This window comes from Mustela nivalis (genome assembly GCF_964662115.1).
Source record: "Mustela nivalis genome assembly, chromosome: 10".
NCBI lineage: Eukaryota > Metazoa > Chordata > Mammalia > Carnivora > Mustelidae > Mustela > Mustela nivalis.
In genome coordinates this window covers 50,513,608-50,532,266 of record NC_139029.1, presented here as the reverse complement: position 1 = coordinate 50,532,266, position 18,659 = coordinate 50,513,608, and the positions used below count along the sequence as shown (strand labels likewise).

The 18,659-nt window shown below is 42.6% G+C and overlaps 1 protein-coding gene across 5 annotated transcripts in view; it reads right to left on the bottom strand.

The window, feature by feature from the left end:
- Positions 1 to 18,659, bottom strand: part of ROR1 (receptor tyrosine kinase like orphan receptor 1) — a 411,219-nt gene that overhangs the window by 28,290 nt on the left and 364,270 nt on the right. For all 5 annotated transcript variants that reach the window (XM_082687829.1, XM_082687831.1, XM_082687832.1 and 2 more), the window contains 3 exons: positions 13,011 to 13,138; positions 10,601 to 10,918; positions 8,747 to 8,992 (listed from right to left, as the gene is read on the bottom strand). In XM_082687829.1, the coding sequence (XP_082543955.1) occupies positions 8,747 to 8,992; positions 10,601 to 10,918; positions 13,011 to 13,138 (692 nt within the window). The remainder of the gene's footprint in view (positions 1 to 8,746; positions 8,993 to 10,600; positions 10,919 to 13,010; positions 13,139 to 18,659) is intronic.

Sequence of the window (18,659 nt, the reverse complement as noted above, 5' to 3'; positions counted from 1 at the left end):
AACTGACTGAGCCACCCAGGTGCCCCTATACCAGAAAGTTTTAGAGGCTCATACAGACAGGCTAAAACAATGACCCAAAACCAACAGTTGACGCTTTACAAATAAATATTATAGCTTACAGTTAGGTTAAAGCTCTTGTTTAAAGAAGCCCATGATTAAGTAAATCTACTAGATAATTTTTTGATGTAACAGAACCAAGGAAAAAAGAGAGGAAAAAAGGCTAGTAAATTTTAATGAAGACTTGAGGCTCAGTTGGACCCAGCAACAACACCATGAAATTGCTCCAAAAATTGTATATATGGTACTTTTAGCAAAAAAATACCCTTCATAGGCAATACTGAGTGATGATTGAAAATATCATGGTCTTTTCTACCTTTGCTGGTTTAAAAACACCAAAAAAGGTATCTTCTAAGAGCAACATTTCTAAGGAAGGCTTCAAAAAAACAGGAAACATTCAGAGGAAAAGGAAGATGGGTAAAGAAAGGTTGGAAGAGCTACATGCTCTTTAGACCAAATTAAAAATTGAATGAAGGATGTGATAGGTACCTTTAAACGTAGATAATAAAGGATTATCAGAGGTTACAGACTGAATCAGTACATTGTTCTAGACTTGTTCCTTATTAGGGTTTATTTATTTTTTTTGATTCGAAGTCCTGGCCAACATTTTTTTTCTTTTACAACTTAATTTAATTTAACTTAATATTTATTTATTAACATATATTGTATTATTTGTCCCAGGGGTACAGGTCTGAGAATCCTCAAGCTTACACATTTCACAGTACTCACCGTAGCACATACATAGCACAATGTCCATAACCCAGCCACCCTATTCCTACCCCCCACCCCCAGTAACTCTCAGTTTGTTTTGTGAGATTAAGAGTGTTTTATGGTTTGTCTCCCTCCCGATCCCATCTTGTTTCATTTTTTCTTTCCCTAACCCCCACAATCCCCGCCCTATCTCTCAAATTCCTCATATCAGAGAGATCATGTGATAATTGTCTTTCTCTGACTTATTTTGCTCAGCATAAAACCCTGTAGTTCCATCCATGTCATTGTAAATGGCAAGATTTCATTTCTTCTGATGGCTGCATAGTATTCCATTGTATGTATGTATGTGTGTGTGTGTGTATACACACACCACATCTTTTTTATCCTTTCATCTGTTGATGGACATGTAGGTACTTTCCATAGTTTGGCTATTGTGGACATTGCTGCTATAAACATTGGGGTGCACGTGCTCCTTCAGATCACTACATTTATATCTTTAGGGTAAATACCCAGTAGTGTGATTGCTGGGTCGTAGGGTAGCTCTATTCTGAGGTACCTCCATACTATTTTCCAGAGCTGCACCAGCTTGAATTCCTGCCAACAACGTAGAAGGGTTCCCCTTTCTCCATATCTGCCAAAATCTGTCATTTCCTTGTTAATTTTAGCCATTCTGACTGGTGTGAGGTGGTATCTCATTGTGGTTTTGATTTGTATTTCCCTGATGCATGCTCAACATTTTTTCAAAATCAGGAGATTTCCCATATTGATTTTGGTTTCAGGCTTAACAAATGCAAATTTTGAGCAGAGGGATCCATCCCATAACCTCTTTGGGGTGGTGAGATGTCTCCATTTCTGAAGGTCTCTGGCAATGTTCAGACAGAGGCTAGATGATTTCAATGGTTCCCCTCAAAGTTCTCTGATTTTATAAACTGAGTTGACATACCTTATTTAGGCTCCTATTGTCCTTTTGACTCTCTTGTGAAGCAAGCGATTTAAAGCTAGAGATGAATATCTTCCCTATGTGTCTTAAGATCCAGTATCAGCCCTTTTCTACTCAGGTCTATGCTGAGGCTGACTTGTATGGACAGTATCAATGAGCACGCTTGATCTCTGGCTTCCAGTTAGGTTCAGCCAATGGGAAACATTGGCAGGACAAGAACAACTGCCCAGAGCAAGAAGAGTATGGTTGCCATGTTAGTTCCCAGGCTTCCTCCTTGCTGAGTTGCAGAGGAACTGACTACCCCTCTCTACCAAAGGCCACAGCCTTTGGATGGGCCTCTTTTCATTCTCAGCTCTGCTCCACAAGGTAAGGTAACTAATCATTCCTTTGACCCTTCAAGCCTAGGATGGCAATGCCTCCTACTTCTGCTAGCCGTGGGTTCTTCACCTTGTTGGTTTCCCCTAACTCTGCCAATACCTTCATGAACAGTCTCTCTACAAAATTCTCCATGGTGTGTTTATTTGTGCCTTTTGTTTCCTGCCAGAACCGTGGCTGCTAGGAAGCCAATAGCAAAGATCATTGCAGTGTTACATGAGAATTCTGTCACCAAAGGGTTAAAGTGTTAAGGAGCCCTTCCCATTGGCACAGTGTGGTGTCCCTGTCCCCCAAATAGTTAAGAGCTTCCCAAAGCTTGTTGCTACAGCAGCTGACACCCTGGATAAGTGACTCAATATATTTTGAGAATGATAAAAAAATCTTTGAGGAAAAAATTATTTTATGGTTAAAAATGTTTATGGAACATGACTTTGTTATAAGTTTTGGGTAACTATTGTCCTTTACTTTGTCGAAAATATATAGAGACTGGAGAATAAAGTACATCTTGAAAATCTCTGTAGCATAAAAATAACTCTTCCGGAAAACTTCAAACCGTACAAAGCTGTGCTCTATTCCTTCCTCCGTTCCCCCTCCCCACCGTCCAATTCACTGTAATGTTCAATTTTGGTTTGAAGAAATGGCTGAAAGACAAATTGCCTCACAACAGGTCTTCTATGAAATATGGGAGAAGGCTGCTGACAGAGTGAGTTAAAAACTCTAGTGTTCGCAATCTGGAAAACATCTGCCTTGCCCCAAACTGTAAACCACCACATTGTAGAAAATGGTTTGTGACAAAGCAGAACCCAGGGCGGGTGTTTGTAAGGTTATGGGACAAGTCAGGGCTATTCAGGCACAGAACTGGGCGCTGTGCCCTTTGGCAGACTGTTGCAAGCCGAGGACTTAAAAGGAAATACGAAAGTAATAGGCCAGGTACGAAAAGTGCCCTTGGAGCCAAATGACCCCCTACTTTTCTTATCGGTGGGTGCTCAGTGGAGAAGTTGGTTGAGGAGTCAAAACCATAGCACTGCTTAGAAGTTCTAGCTCTTTGGTAGAGGGAGAGACCCTTTATTGAGGTCTCTTGGGCATGCCAGGCCGGCTGGCGAAAGAAATGTGGCCTCTGGACTTAATCTAGAGTAAAATAAAGGGCCAAGGTTTGACTATGAAAGCACTAATATAATCAAGATTCCACCTCCCTATACAAGTCAAGAGAGGAACAAATGGGGGACCTCAGTGAGTGGGGGAGAGAGAAAAAAGAGGTCATCTGGTAGAATACAGCCGAAGTAAAATGGTCAGATCCTGCAAAAAATGCTCCCAGAGAAACTGGCATTTTCCACAGTTCTGCCCCAGGGCTGTGTCGAAAAGCAATGATAAGGGCTACAGTGAAACTGTGAACCTGGGAGGTGTGTCTAGGTGCCAGTTGGAAAGAACATAGGCAAATGTTTCTTTTTCAACGTAGTTTCCACCCAACCCACAGTATTTGGCTTGGAAGGTGGCCACAGTGACTAGAGGTAAAGGCATAGTGAATGAAGGTTTGCAGGCAGGCTCTCAGGGAAAATGGCCAACTCTGAGGGCTGGGGACCTGGGGCTGCCGGGAAGGGAGGAGAACTGGATTTAACGGGAAACGGGTAGACGCCGTGAGCCTTGCACGGAGCTGCTGGGGGAGCTAGTCCTCACCGGGGCTGAGGCTGAGGCGAGCAACTAGAATCTCTCAGAGTAGATGGCTGGGAGCCCTGCATGTGTGGAGCTGCGAACAAGAAAATCAATGGACAGCATCCCAACGATCTAGAGAGTCCCTAATGATCAAAGGAAAGAGGAAAATGAGAAAGGAATGTTTATTCCTCCGAATCATCTAGAATTTGTTCTTGAGGCAGTTGTGCTACAGTAGACAGAAGACTGGACCTGTAGTCCTATGGACCTGGTTTTAATGTTGGCTTTACGAAAAACAACATGGCCTCCAGTTCTCCATCAGTAAAATGGAGAAGATTCCTTTGTCCTGCAGTTATTATGAGGATTCATTCATTCAACACATTTTATTAGCATCAACTAAGTCAGAGGCCAGATGCTGGTTTTACAGAATAGACAGCAGCCATTAAGACAATGCCAAGTGCATGACAGCGCACAGAAATGTTGGGAGCTATAAAACAGTCCTTAATATGATTCATATTTATTCCAACTGACTGTCTCACCAGATTGTAAGCTACATGAAGGCAGGCTTTCATCTACCTATCCACAAAGTCTGAGGCATAGTAGAAACTCAACACATACTGAGTTTCTGTGAATAACTAAATAAGTAACTAACCATTCTGATTGTTAGATGCCTCGGATAAGAAGGAAAAAGACAGGGACTGGAAAAGACAGGGAGAGGTCAGGGACAGGTCAGGTCTTGCCCAAACAAATCTTTGGTTCTTTCCCCTCCTCCAAGCATTACCTGGCACAAGCAGAGAGTCCTGGTGGAGCCAATTCCCAGAGTTCACAGCAGACATATTTGGTTGTGTTTAACTTTATGTTCTGTCTTAGAGTGAAAGTTTGCAGATAAAACGGTCTGTGGCAGGCCATTCCCAAATGCCTTTATTCTAGAAAGTACAACAAAGGCTCACATTCTGCATTTAATTAGGCCTATACTTCTTTTAGCCTTACTTAGTTGAAACGAAAACAAAAGTTATCAGTAGGAAAATGAGAAACCACATGGAGATTTTGAAATCTCCTTAATTCTGACTTAACTAAAGAATGCAAGAACATTCCCGTGAGACTCCATCCCATTTGCGAGGGAGAAGGAAAAGCACTCATTTTAAATATGCCCCACAAGCTTTCAGCTCACTGTAGGATAAAATGTTATTCTCAATATTTATCTATCTACCTATCTATCTGACACACAACTACTGGCTATAGGTTGGAATCCTAGTTTAATTCTTACTAACCATGTGGCATTGGACAAGTTACTTAGTCTGAGTCTCAGTTTTCTCTTCTTGGGTAGAATAAAACCCAACTCACAGGGCTAGAAGACTATTATAAATGACATAATGCATAAAAAAACCTTTTAGTATGGTCTTTGACTCATTGTAACCACTCAATAAATGGCAATTGCTGTTTAATGTTATTGTTTTTCTATAGTTTAAATGGGATAATTCCTATCCAGTCTCAGGGTTCCTACACCCTGGCATTGTTGACATTTTGGGCTGGATAATTCTTTGTATGGGTCCATCTGTGCATCTAGCTTGTTTAGCAGCACCTCTGGACTCGACCCCCAGATGCCAGAAATAACACACAACCCCCCCTTCCCAGGAGTGATGACCAAAATATCTTGAGACACTGCCAAATGCTCCCTGGGAGACAAATCTTCTGTCGTTTGGGAAGCATTGCTATAGAACAAAGAGCAGTGAGTGGTCCTAGAGAGAGGAGAACTGGTTTCTGTTAACTGATTTGTGATCTTGGGTAAGTCCTACCACTTCCTGGGCCTTGGTTTTCTCATATGGTAAAAGAGGGTGGGAAATTCCTACTTTCTCTTTCAGAATTTTTCTAAGAATGAAGAGAGAAAGGAAATCAAATGCTTGCAGGAAGTGTTTGAAAAGTAGGATGCTATTATGACTAAGTTGCTGGAGGTGGTCTATCAAGGGGCAATTCTGAGAAGACTTGCCCAGCAACATCCCCTGTTGCCCAACAGCTGATGGCAACCTGCCTTCTTCCTTAATACTCCCCCTCCCAGCAGCTGTTCCTTGATCAACGTCAAGGATTCCCTGTGCCTTTAATGGATGTACTTGTGGCTTGGCTTGAAGAATTCCAGAGGAACTGTTTCCTTTCAATGTGAAATGCAAATGCTCTTTTTGATAAAAATTATTATTCTAAGTGCCGGAAACTGCCTTGTCATCTCTAGATTGAGTATTCGTCTAAATTTATCTCTCACATGACGAGAACTTACCAGTGGTCAGAATGTTAAGTTGTCTTCTGTGGATTGATATTCAGAAAGAAAGTTTCAGGGCTTCTAACATCACTGTACTGATTAACACTACGATAATACAGAGTCATACGAAGGGGGACTTCCTCATCAGCAAGGGAAAGTATTTTGATGTCAAAGCATACTATGAGAAATCTAGATCCTAGAATCCAGAGGTGCAGGCTATTGTCATTCTTTTATCTATTTCTGAAAAAAAAGAAAAATCTTTAAACGGGAGATAGCAGCAGGTCTGGGAAAAGAGCTGTGAGCTTTGAGTTTGGTCACAGCTATTTGTGGACAGAGGAGGGTTCAAGCTCCAATCTCATCCTTTGTGTGATGCAGACCCATCCTTTAGCCCTTCTGAACCTCAGTGGACTTTAACACCCACCCCACAGTGTGGATATGAGTTTTAAATGCACATGAGTATGTAAGCATGGAGTTTTGTATGGGCACATGGTAAGTGTTTTGTGAGATGTAGGCGGTCTTTCTCTCTCTGTCCACAGTCCAAAAGACTGTTTAAGGATTTCTTTCATCTCTCAGAGTGTGTACTTGGTCTGATGACTTCAGGAAGGTCACTAAAATGAAAACCATACATTTTAGGTGTAATTTAGAGTCCTGACTAAACTAAACGAATTACAATAAAGCTTGAATCAGCTTATCAACAGATCTTCCAGTTTATGAGCAAATTACTTCCCTACTTCTGCTGGGTATTGCTTGGAAATTAGGGGTCAGAAGACACCCAAAGGACAATTGCATGTATCCAGAGAGGAGCGAACAATGTGTTTCTTCCCTAAAATAATTCATCTGGTCTCCTTAAGGACACACATCAGTATTCTGAGATAGCATGGTAGAGTAGTGGGAAGATGAGATTAGACTCAGACAGATATGCTATTTAGAAGCTGGGTGTAACACCAACAGCACAGGATTAGTAATACCCATCACAGTGTAAAGTCAACTATAAAAGAAGCCTATGAAAACCCCAAGTACCCGGTCTGACACGTGGAAGGTGCTCAGTTCGTGATGCTTTTTATCCTTGACTCTCTTACAGATCTTTGTACCTCACTTGGTTTAGGAGAAGGGGTGGACAGCCAAGAAAATGATTATAAATCTACATTTATTTTTATGCGTTCCTATGAATGTTGAATATAGCATGTGGGAAAGTCATGAATAATTAAGGACACACCGTTTAAAAAATACGGGATAATTTGCTTTGAAGTTTCCAATGGTGGTTCTGGAAGAGTTTTGCTTCATAATTTGTTCTTTATGCTGCATATGAAGGCATTTTAAAGCCAAGCAACACAAAAGAGTTTGGTCACCTCTTTCTCAAACTTGGCATGTTTAACCACCCATAAAACCCATTTTGCAAGAGAAGACAATATAGTAACAGGTAACACATAAGAATGAAATCATGGAATAATAGTTTCCCACATTTTCATCACTAAGGTTTCTTTTCAACATTTTTATTGCTTCTTCCTATGTTCCTCTTTAGTATGTTTTCGCTTCCTCTGTTCCATAACATTCGTGCTAACTTCTCTTGCATCACACACCCTGCATTGTGATTGTAATGTGAATCACATTGTATTTCTCTTTCAAACCCCCTGCTCCACAGTGGGCTCTCAAACAATATTTGCTAAACTGAGAGCAAACATTCCTCTACGTTGACTACATACGAATAGTAGATGCCTCCTTATATACTGACTATTATTTGTTAAGCATTTACCACCTTCCAGACATCATACAGATTTTTTTTTTTTTTTAAACAACTCATTTATTCTCCCAATAGGATGTTATGATTACGTCCATTTTCCTGCTATTGCTTTTCCTGCAGTGTCACTGGACTCTGAGCCGGGAGAACCCAGCAGACATCATCTATAAGAACTAGGACCAGGAGGGGCGCCTGGATGGCTCAGTGGGTTAAAGCATCTGCCTACAGCTCAGGTCATGATACCAGGGTCATGGGATTGAGCCCTGCATCACATCGGGTTCTCTGCTCAGCAGGGAGCCCGTTTCCCTTCCTCTCTCTGCCTGACTCTCTGCCTACTTGTGATCTCTGTCTGTCAAATATAATTAAAAAAAAAAAAAAAAAAAAAAGAACTAGGACCAGGAAGAAGATTCAGTTCCTAGACAGTTCCAACTCCAGGTTTCACTCTAATTTTCCTTCTTTTTCTCCTACCCCGCCAAACACTTTTCCAGGAAATGGAACAAACTGTCTCAAGAATTTAATTTTCTTCCCACACTTCTGCGACACGAGAAGAAGATACAAAGGACAGAGTTTCTCTACACATTGCCCGGAGTAATGTGTTACTCAGAGTGGCTGATTAACACCCGTGGACTCATCCTCCCTCGTGGGTGTTCTCAAGGACAACAGAAAAGCAGTTCTCACCTGGCTTCTGCCCATAATACCTGTTATGCGAAAATGGGTGCACATGGACATGGACCCTGGAGGGTAATGTCTTTTTCTACATGGCTGATTGTGATGAGCTGGTTTCCTTGTGCCTGTTTCACCCACTAACTGCAACGGCTGTGGGAAGCAAGCAGTTTGCTCCCTGAGAATGTGAGCTGGTACCCTAAAAGTTGTTTAACATAGACAGGGCAAGGTTTAGGCGCCTTAGAAACATAGTTTGAGATCTAACAACCACCACCACTCTCCTTGGCCCCCTTATCATCTCTGCTAATCGCAGGGGGACGAGAGAGGTCTTTTAAAGGTCACTGAATACGTTAAAGGCGTTTACCACATGCTGGGATGTCGCACAGGTCAGACTTGAAATTTTCATCCAAGGTGAAGCACCAAGGAGCCTCCTTCTGATTCCCTGGATTGCGGCAGTAGGAATGGCCCCCATTCAGCTCCGGGAAACGGAGGGCAGTAAAGGTGTGTGTGTGCGGGTACTGGGAATTCCACGGCTGGCACTGGCGTCCTGATTTGGTCACACTGACTGTTCCCCGATAGTCCACACCTGTGCTGTTATAGCACTTGTGATCTGAGAAAGCAGAAGAGAAAGGCCCAGACTGTGAGAAAGAACCAGCCGTTGCTGAAGCTTCCAGCCAGAAGTTTCTGGAAAGGCTTGCAATTAACCTCATGAGCTAAGGCTTCCCTGCTGGTCGGGGGCCAGGCGGGCAGTCTCCTTGCTTGCTGGGCTGGGACAGCGGTCCTGCCTTGCAGTTACATTCCTGGGAGGATTTAAAGCTTACGGGTCAGGAATAAAACCAGTCCTCCACAAGTATTTTTAATATTGAACACAAAAAAAGTCAGAACTGGGGGCAGGGCCCAGGGGGGCACAGGAGTAATTTCCTAGTGAATGGTTCAGGAAAGGTTCAAGCTAAACTCTTCTTTCCATTTTTGCTTGATGTCTTTAGACATGAATCATGGGATAAAGAATCTAGTTCCCAGAAAATGTTTGCTAGGAGCAGTGCGTATGGGTTTCTAATAAGAGTTAGGGCCACTCTGTGCTGATGAACTGGCTCTTCTCGAGAAGCAAGTCCTCTTCCCAGGGGACCACAAGGCTATTTCTTGGAAGCATGGCAAAAATCTGCTGAGTTGAAATAAATGAAAATATAGAGGGGTAATGATAAAATAATGGTAATAATGAAGATATTGCTATTATTACGTGCTAAGCGTAGTTCTCAGCATTTTATTAGCACCACGCTCTAACCAGCTGAGCTAACTGGTCCACCCAGTTCTCAGCATTTTAGATGCATTAATTCATTTAACTAATAGCATAATATTAAATTACAAAAGGAAACTCAAAAAAACTGCCAATGAGTTTAATTCTAGGGGAAAGGGCAGTTATAGAGGAACAGAGGTGAGATAACAGTGGATAGAGACAAGCCCCATGTATATGTATTTTAAATTGTGGTACAATATACATACCATAAAATTTGCCATTAGAGTATTTAGAACATTGAAAATATTGTGCAACCTTCACCATTCCAGGACACAGGTCTCATTCCAGAACACCTGTATCATCTGCATGGAAATCCTATACTCATTCAGCAGTCACTCCCAAGCCCCCCACCCCATTCCTGGCAACCACTAGCCTGCTTTCTGTCTCTATAGATTTGTCTATTCTGGATGTTTCACAGAAACAGAATCATACAATGATGTCTGGCTTCTTTTGCTATCATAATCCTTTCAAGTTTCAGGATTTTATTCCTTTTTAATGGGTGAGTCTTATTTCATTAAATAGATATACTACAATTTGTTTATCCATTTATCCGCTAACAGACACTTGTGTTGTTTTCACCTTTCAGCCATTGTGAATAGACCTGTTGTAAACACTGGCATACAAGTTTTTGTGTGAACACCTTTTTCAAATTCTTGTGAGTGTACCCCCAGGTGCGGCATTGCTGGGTCGTATGGCAATTCTATTTAAGTCACTGAAGAACCAGCAGCCATATTTAAACATGACCATCTTCATGAAGCATCTTGAGGCCAGGGACCACATCTAACCCACTCACTGATTGCTCCATCTCCCATACAGTGGTCAGCCCCTTGGAAGGCAATCTGCCCGCCAAGAAGGTCCACTTCTCACTGTGCCCTGGGGTTGCAGGCCCCCAGGCAGCACGGAAGGCCAGGAGTTACCACCTACTTTTATTGATAGGATCCGCCATGGGAATTCCAATCCGGATGCAGTTTGCGGCCTCCGGGCTCTCGGGCTGGGGGAGATCTTCACAGTTTGGCAGTTTCAGCCTCATCAGGATCATGGGGTTGGATCTTGCAAAAATGTACTCTGTTTGACACAGGACGTTTTCCAGGATTTCACATTCATCGCGACACAAGTCCCGGGGCTTCGGAATGGATGCCGTCTCATCGCAATACGGGAAGGCGTAGTGGCACAGGGAAGGAATGGCGAACTGAGAGCACTTATCAGATAAGTGGCTGGAGGTGCCGATCATGGTGAAGGCAGCTGGAAAACAAACACAGTTATTAACTCCCAGGGGCCAGGGTTTATCGCCGCCGGTTATCTAGTCAACAGATATCAGATATAAACACACACGGGAAGGAATCCGCCGCACTCAAACAGACAAGGCCAAGAGGAGATTCAGTTCAGATGTCCAAGCGGCTTACTTTCACTGGCTTGAAAAAAAATCCTTTTGACTACAAAGTTAAAAAAACAGGATTAGGTTACATATGTACCATTTCCTAATAAAAAGAATTAATTAGGTTAAAGCACAATATATTTTTCATTTTTACTACAAAGCAACAGAACTTTGTGTTTCATCCGGTTCTTTTTATGAGTTTTATGAAGCTTCTAAAACATTCGACAGCTGCAGGGCAGAACTCGCTGTCTGCGGTGGACAAGCCTGATCCCAGGATTTAGTTCTGCGTCTTACCTCTGAGGTGGATGACTCTGGGTAACTTGTTTAATTTCTTTGTGCCTTTGATACTTCTACTTCATCTTCTGAAAATGAGGCAATTCTCTTGGAAGTTCTTGAAAAGCTCAACTCAGTCATTCTGGGGTGTGTATTAGTGGTCATTTAGCCTGACCTCTTCAGCTTGACAACCATGTACAGAAAGAGTACCTGTCTCCCTTTACATTGACAAGGAGCTTGTACCTCACAAGATAGTCTGGCAGGGTTTGGTACACTGTTTCTCAATGGGTGTTCCTCAGATTATTCATTCTGTAGAATATTCACAGTGTTTGAGAAACTAGGGTTCCAGAGCCGAACACGGTTGGGAAATGCCAGGTTAAACAAAATTAAGCGGCTTTCTTTAATGATAGTATTTTCCAGTAAGCAGATGTCCATTGAAAATGTTGGAGAGGATTATTATACATGGGTGATGAAACATTTACTTCAGAGCTCCCATTTATTTTTGTAAATACTTAGTAAAAATATGTTAAAATGTTCTTATATTAGGTTGTAATGTGCCTTCCACAGCCCTTCCTCATCTGTCCTGCTTCTGTCCTCTGCTCACTGTACAGTCCTTCCTCTTGAAAGTTCTTTAGCAAGTGACAACTCCAGCTTTTTCTAGTTGCTTCTCTAGATTAAAGAGCTCCCTGGGGCTCCTCTTAGTTCCTTCATAGTCCCCATGGGACATAGTTTCTCGACTCCTTGCTGTTCTGTGTGCCTGCCTCAGGTTTGTTCAATCCTAAAGTTACCATAACCTACAAGGCACTTGGTTAAATTTGAATTTCAGGTAAACATTTGGAACATACTTATACTAAAAAATAATCTTGTTTACTTGAAATCCAGAAGTAACTGGGTGTCCTGTGCTTTTATTTGCTAAGCCTGGCGACCTTATTAGAATCCCGTAAGGGCAATTTTAATGGCTTGCAAGGGTATATGGAAATGGTGCACAACTACACTAATGGAAGAAACACAAGGCTGTTATAACCACCAGAACCAGGTGTGCAAAATCGTACAGGGTAGCCTACACACTGCTTTGCTCATGTGTGCTAGAAAGTGCATCATTATTAGATTTCCACTAAAAAGATACTTCTGATTCAGAAAAATGAAGGGTAAAACAGAGAAGGCTAGAGCAAGAAGACTTATGATCATCTTGCCTTATCACTCTTCACCAATGAAGAGAGAGATTTTTCATGAAGAATTAGAGTTTACCTTAAAGTCATAGTAATGGTGTCCAGAATTCTAGACTCTTAATTGATTTAGAGTTTACATGACTTTCAGTTTAGGCGATGTTGTCTCCGAACAGTAAGCTCAATGAGGGCAGAGACGTAAGCTGGCTTATTCATCAGATTGGCATATCCCCGGTGCCCTGTCCAGTTCCTGGTGTGCCCAAAACACTAATAATCTTTATCAAGTGTCTGAATGAATGTGAGTTTTCAGAGCACCCTTTTCCTCTACGAGCAACAATCTTCCATAAAGTATTCTAGTGTTCCTTCCAGAACACAGAGATCATATCTCCTGTTTCTCTGTGATCCTGCTCCTAACCCCTATGCCTAGCCCAATCCTTTGTCGAGAGAGGAACTCAAGAAAACGTGTGGGGAGAAAAAGGGTTATGTAAGGTATCAATACAATTTCACTGGTGTTACCTACCTGTGATCTGATTTTCTATTTCCCCTTGCATGTGCAAAGACTCCATATAGACAGTGCGGTTGCCAATAAATCTTGCACATGCAATCCCTCTGTATGGCTGACAGAATCCATCTTCTTCATACTCATCTCTAAAAACAGAGCATAGACATTTAGCTGGTGAGTTGGCTCTAACTGTGTGATACCTGAAACAGTCGCTAGGGGGAGAAGCTGAGCACAGGATTCCCAAAGCTGGGCTAAGGAAGTCAGGCTTTTCCTCAGTTCCATCCATCACTTAAAACATCTGCTGGTCACGTTGGTCAAGTTTCCTTCACCCCCAGAAAATCATTCTGAAGCGCAAAATCATCCTTAAATAGGGGAGAAAGCATTTTTATTTTTGCAGCTGGTGGTGGGCTGGAAGATGATGTAGTTAAAAAAGTAAAGAGGAAATGAGTTGGGAATCTGGGCCCATGGTCTACAATTTTTTGTTTTGTTTTGTTTTTTAAGCACAGATTATTTCTGCTTCATTTGCTACAAAGGCGTGGGCATCTTATCCACAAGATGCACTCCAACTGATGTGTCTATTGGGGGCTCCACGGGGTGAGGAGTTGGGTGCGGCTGGAAAGAAACCAGAGGGCAGTGCAGCTAGGTGGCTCCTTGCTGCTTAAGACCCATTATCTCTACCCTGCAGAGAGATGTCCAGGCAGCCCCGGGACTGCACAATTTCAAGTGAGTCACTAAATTCCAGGAAATCTACAGAATGTGTCAATGAAAATCATGCTTTCGTGATCCCCGAAAACTTTAAAGATAATCTTAAAAAAATCTGTGGCCTCAAAATTATAATAAAAATAGTAGGGGGAGTAGATTTTATTCCTAAGACAAGGGGATGCCAGATAGTGTGGTTAGTGTCAGTGTGGCAAATGGCTGGAGGTGGAAGGCTGGAGGGTGGGACCCAAGATGGGAGCTTCGGCTTGAAAGGATAAAGGTCGTAACATCCCACGAGGGTCTACCATAAGCACAAGACACCAGAGTACAGAATATCCAGCTGGTTCTCAAAAGCAGACCACAGCCAGACAAAAGGCCACCTGCCAGGCTTCTGGGCGGACTTCAGCCCAGTTCTTCCTCCTCTGTTAACCTGGCTGGAATCAGTACATTGTGTGAATAAAAAGATCATTTTTTCCTCTTTGGTTTCTTCTAAGTTGAAGTACTTTAGAGCAGAAATCAGGAGAAAACTTGTCTTCCTGGGTTTAACATATGCATGTCCTTAGCCAATCTCTCTGAGTCCTCTGAGCTATGGTTTTTTTTATCTGTAAGATGATGATGATCACTGACCTCTCTACCCTATAAGTGAAAGTCATGAGGATCCTATGAAGTAATGTAAACGTTCTTACAAAGTGCTACTCAGAGGTAACACATGCTTATTATTGAAGTATTTATGATCACCAAAGAAGACATTTATTTAAAGGACAATCATTTACTAAGCTCCTATTCTGTAAAATTGACTTGGGAGTCAGTCTTATGGCCCTAGACTTCCCCCTTGGGGGTTCAGTGTAGAAGTCGAGAAAGCCCACTGTAACAGGAAACCAGGTGAAAAAAATCTCATAGAGCTGATCATTAAAAGACCAGTGTCCAGAGGCTCTCCACTCCCCATTCACTCCAACAGTCTTTTTGGAGGTGGAGATTGGGGAAAGTATTTTCACTTTTCGTTCCCAAAAATCTGTCTTGCAAAGCTCTTAAAAACTTAACCTTTAAGGACACACACAAACGAATCTGTCACCTACCTGACATGAAGACATTGAAATTTTAATGTTGTAAAATCCTGCAAGCACTCCACATGTTTACTTTCATAAATCCTAGAGTAATGTTGAAGCCTTTTTGGCTTAAATTTTACTTGGGTTGTAAAATTAACCCTACTTTTATTGGGTAACTAATACCGTAAACCTATGGGGAGAAAGAAGTTTCTCAATGACCTAGCCTTGGATCTTGGAAACCAAAGTACTGAGACCAGAATGCACTTCTACACCACCCTTCTCCCCCGACTATTACAGATGATGCCTTTCTATCCCTAGGCATTAGCCGAGGCCTGGACTTTTAAGGTGTCGTTATGAAAACACTTCTTCCTCCCCCACGTTAAACTCTCAAGGCCTCAGTTTATATCTCTTGGGAGGACAAAACCCTGGAATTACCCCTAGATATAAATCCCCAGCCTACTGGGAGTTCCCATATTTTATGTGTGAGGCTTAGGCTAAACTTCTTACCACCTTTCCAGTTCAAGACTCTAAAAAGACTCTTTGAATACTTTTTTTTTTTCCATAATAAAAAGGAATGCAGTTCCTTGGTTGCCTATTTCTTATCAAGGGCTTAGAACTGCAGGTGTATTGAATTTTTGACTGTGCCCAGAATTTCTGATCTTCTGACCAGTGTCTTGAGGACAGAGAGAAAAAGCAAAACAAAACAAAACAAAAAAACAGCGCATAATGTCATCTGTGAGGGAGTAGCTCTCAGCCCTGGTTTCTGTGAAGAATCTTCTCAGAATGCTTTTGAAAATACCCATGCCTACACCCCACCTCAGACCTATTAAATCATCCTCTCTGGGGATGAAGCCGGGCAGGCGTGCTTTTTAAAAAGCTCTCAGGTGATCTGAATGTGGTTGAGAGCCACAGCACTAGAAAAACAAACCTCTAAGTGTCTGCCACTCTCCGTGCTGGGTACTATGCTAAGTGCTTTCTTCCAAGTAACCCCTTATGTAGTATTATTATTCTTATTTTACAGAGGGAGAGACTCAGGTTCGGAGAAATAAATGGCTCAAATTCACAAAGCCAGTTCATGGTGGAGCTAGGATTGAAACTTAATGTTCAAGCTTAAACCATTTATGCCATATTATCAAATCTATCATGACGTTCCTTTTTCAGTATTACTTTTAATTAGATCGGCCCAATTATAAATAAGAGACTTTCAAATGAACCTTTATTCTGTACCAGGAACTGTGAAGTTTCACTTACATATACCATTGATATTAAATCATTAAATCCTGACAACAATCTTACCAAAAAAGGGGGACATGTAATCATTCCCATTTTACAGATGAGAAAACTGAGGGTCAGAAAGAACAAAGAACTTGTCTAGATTTACACAGCAAGTAGAGAAGCTAGATTCGACCCAAACCAGCACTTGTAACCATGGTATACAGCTTCCCTCCAAAGGTTTATGAAGGTTTTTGCACTACTTATAGGGGCTTTCTGCTGTGAAGGTGCCTTGGTGTCTCCTTGGTGGCAAAAGGATTTCCTTTGGAATATAGAGTCTCCGTCACCTTTCATGCTTTCCATTTTTCCGCCTGTCTTTTGGCTGGAGGGGAACCAATATTCCTCCAACATTCATCAGCTCTAAGCTTTTCTCCAGCTCACGCTTCTTTCATCATTAATTTTGCTGAGCAAACTTAAAAACGCAGAGCACACGTCAGCAAAATTGCAAGGGCACTTGCAGTGAGCATGCTCAAGGCTGCGTTCTTTCTACCGAGAGGAGGGTGCACTGTGAATGGGCAAATGGAATTTTGCACCAACATGTGCCGTCGACCTCACCGTGATGTCAAGAAGCAGGGATGCTTTGTGATGGGGATTCATGCTGTCTAACTCATAATAATTTAGTTACCATGTTGTCAACCCTGATAGCCTTCCACCTCCAGGGTCTCCCCAAGGAGCTTATGAGAAATGGTCATACAGGGCTAATTAAGAGTGACATGACCAACATGGCAGCAGTAGGGGCGTCTACCCATGATCCACTGGAGACCAATGAAAGGGAAATGCTGCCATTACAAGTCACAACCCAAGGGGGTTTTACAGTGACAGTGAAAATCAACAGCTACAAATTCCCGGGCCAACTTCTCAGGTTAGTTGACTAAAGTAGAGAACTCTGATGATGGAAAAAGCACATTGCATAGTACAGGGCATGTGGAGACTATCTCGTTTTGTGAGCAGGGAGAAGGAAAAGAGGAGAAAGGATAGGTGGCTGGGGTAGGAAAAGTGAAAAGTTGGAGAATGCCCCTAATGGATGCCCAAATGGGGTTGTACCAGTTTTGGACCATGAGAGGTCCACGACAGCTCTCCTCAGAGCTTCCAGGGAGGCTACCTCTCCAAAGGCTGTCTACATTTAAGGGATGCAAGAGAATAAACTCAACAGTTGTCTTGGATATATGACTTAAAAAGAAACCCTGAACTATGACTGGAAAAACTGGCAAAATTCAAATAAAGTCTGTAAATAAGTTTATATTGGAGCCAAGATCAAGAGTCAGCCGCTTAACCTGCTGAGCCACCCAGGTGCCCCAATAATTTCTTACTTTTGATCATCACACTATGTTTATGCAAGACATGGACATTAGGAGGAATGGGATGAAGGACATATGGAAATTCTCTGAACTATTTTTGCAACTTTTCTTAAGTATAAAAATATTTCAAAATAAAAAGTAAAAAATACCCCTCTTATAGGATGGGGGAGGGGTGGGAACCTTATTGTGCGTAGACAACTGGAGATGCTATGGGGTGAGGGGGTCAGGAAGGCTGTCAGATGACCTCATTTACTCTTTATAACAAACCTTATAACATTCCCTCTGGGCCTATCCCTGGGTGGCGGAATTCTCTTCACTAACAATGCACTTACTTGTTTGAGCCTTGGCCTACTTCTAAATTCAAACACTTCCAGGAGAGATGACCTATTTGGTCAGGAAGCCTTAGTGTAGATTGATTTTTGCTAGCTGCTGCGGGTACTTTCATCTTTCCTGGAAGCTGTAGGGCAACAAAGATGGGGTCAACGGAGAGGTCTGTGCTGGAAGAAGGCGGCACTCTTCCTTGACTTGACAGTTAGGTCTGGACACCGCTTTGTGTCGGATGACTGAGAAGGCAGGCTGGGAAAGGAAGGTGTGGGACTCACTAGTACAGGGGATCTCTGTCATCTCGTTCATCATTCACTTTGTCACAAAGTGATCTTTTCAAATACAGACCCAATCACGTCATTTCCTACCTAAAATTATCGTTTCCCACTCACTTCTGTTTCCTGACTGCAGCCTCCAAGACCCTTCATCATCCAGTCCCCGCCCATTTTTCCACCTTGCTCCTGCCAGTCATGCCTACACAAACCTGATCATACTAGCGACACGAATGACCTTGCTAGTCTCAAAACAGGGGAGGCAGTTCGCTGTTCCTCTGGCTTGGCTTCCCCTCTTCCCAAGGCTTAGAAAGGCTTCCACCCTCTTTTTCTCCTTGTGAATGCATTCTTGTCTTCAAGTTCCAGATGCTAAGTCCTCCACGAAAGTTCATCCCTGACCTCCCCCTAAGCCAGTGTCTTTATCACACATCACACCCCTCCCACACACCTCTGACCCCATATTCCATTTGTCTTTTTAGTGCCCATCTCGCCGCCACTCTAAAGCAAGGACCATGTCTGATTCAGCTTCCCACCTCAAGGCCCCCATACAATGCACACCTCAGGAAATCTGCTTAATGAAGGAAAGGAGGCTGCCAAGAACTGTCCCCCTCCAGATCTTCCAAAGTCAAAAAGAAGACTCACTGCCTGACAGGCCAACACCTGACACAGATGTCATAGATGTGGGGCTGTCCCAGGCCAGCCCATCAGCATGTCTGAAGCACCTTCCACACGGGAAGCCACTCTCTTCTCCCTCAG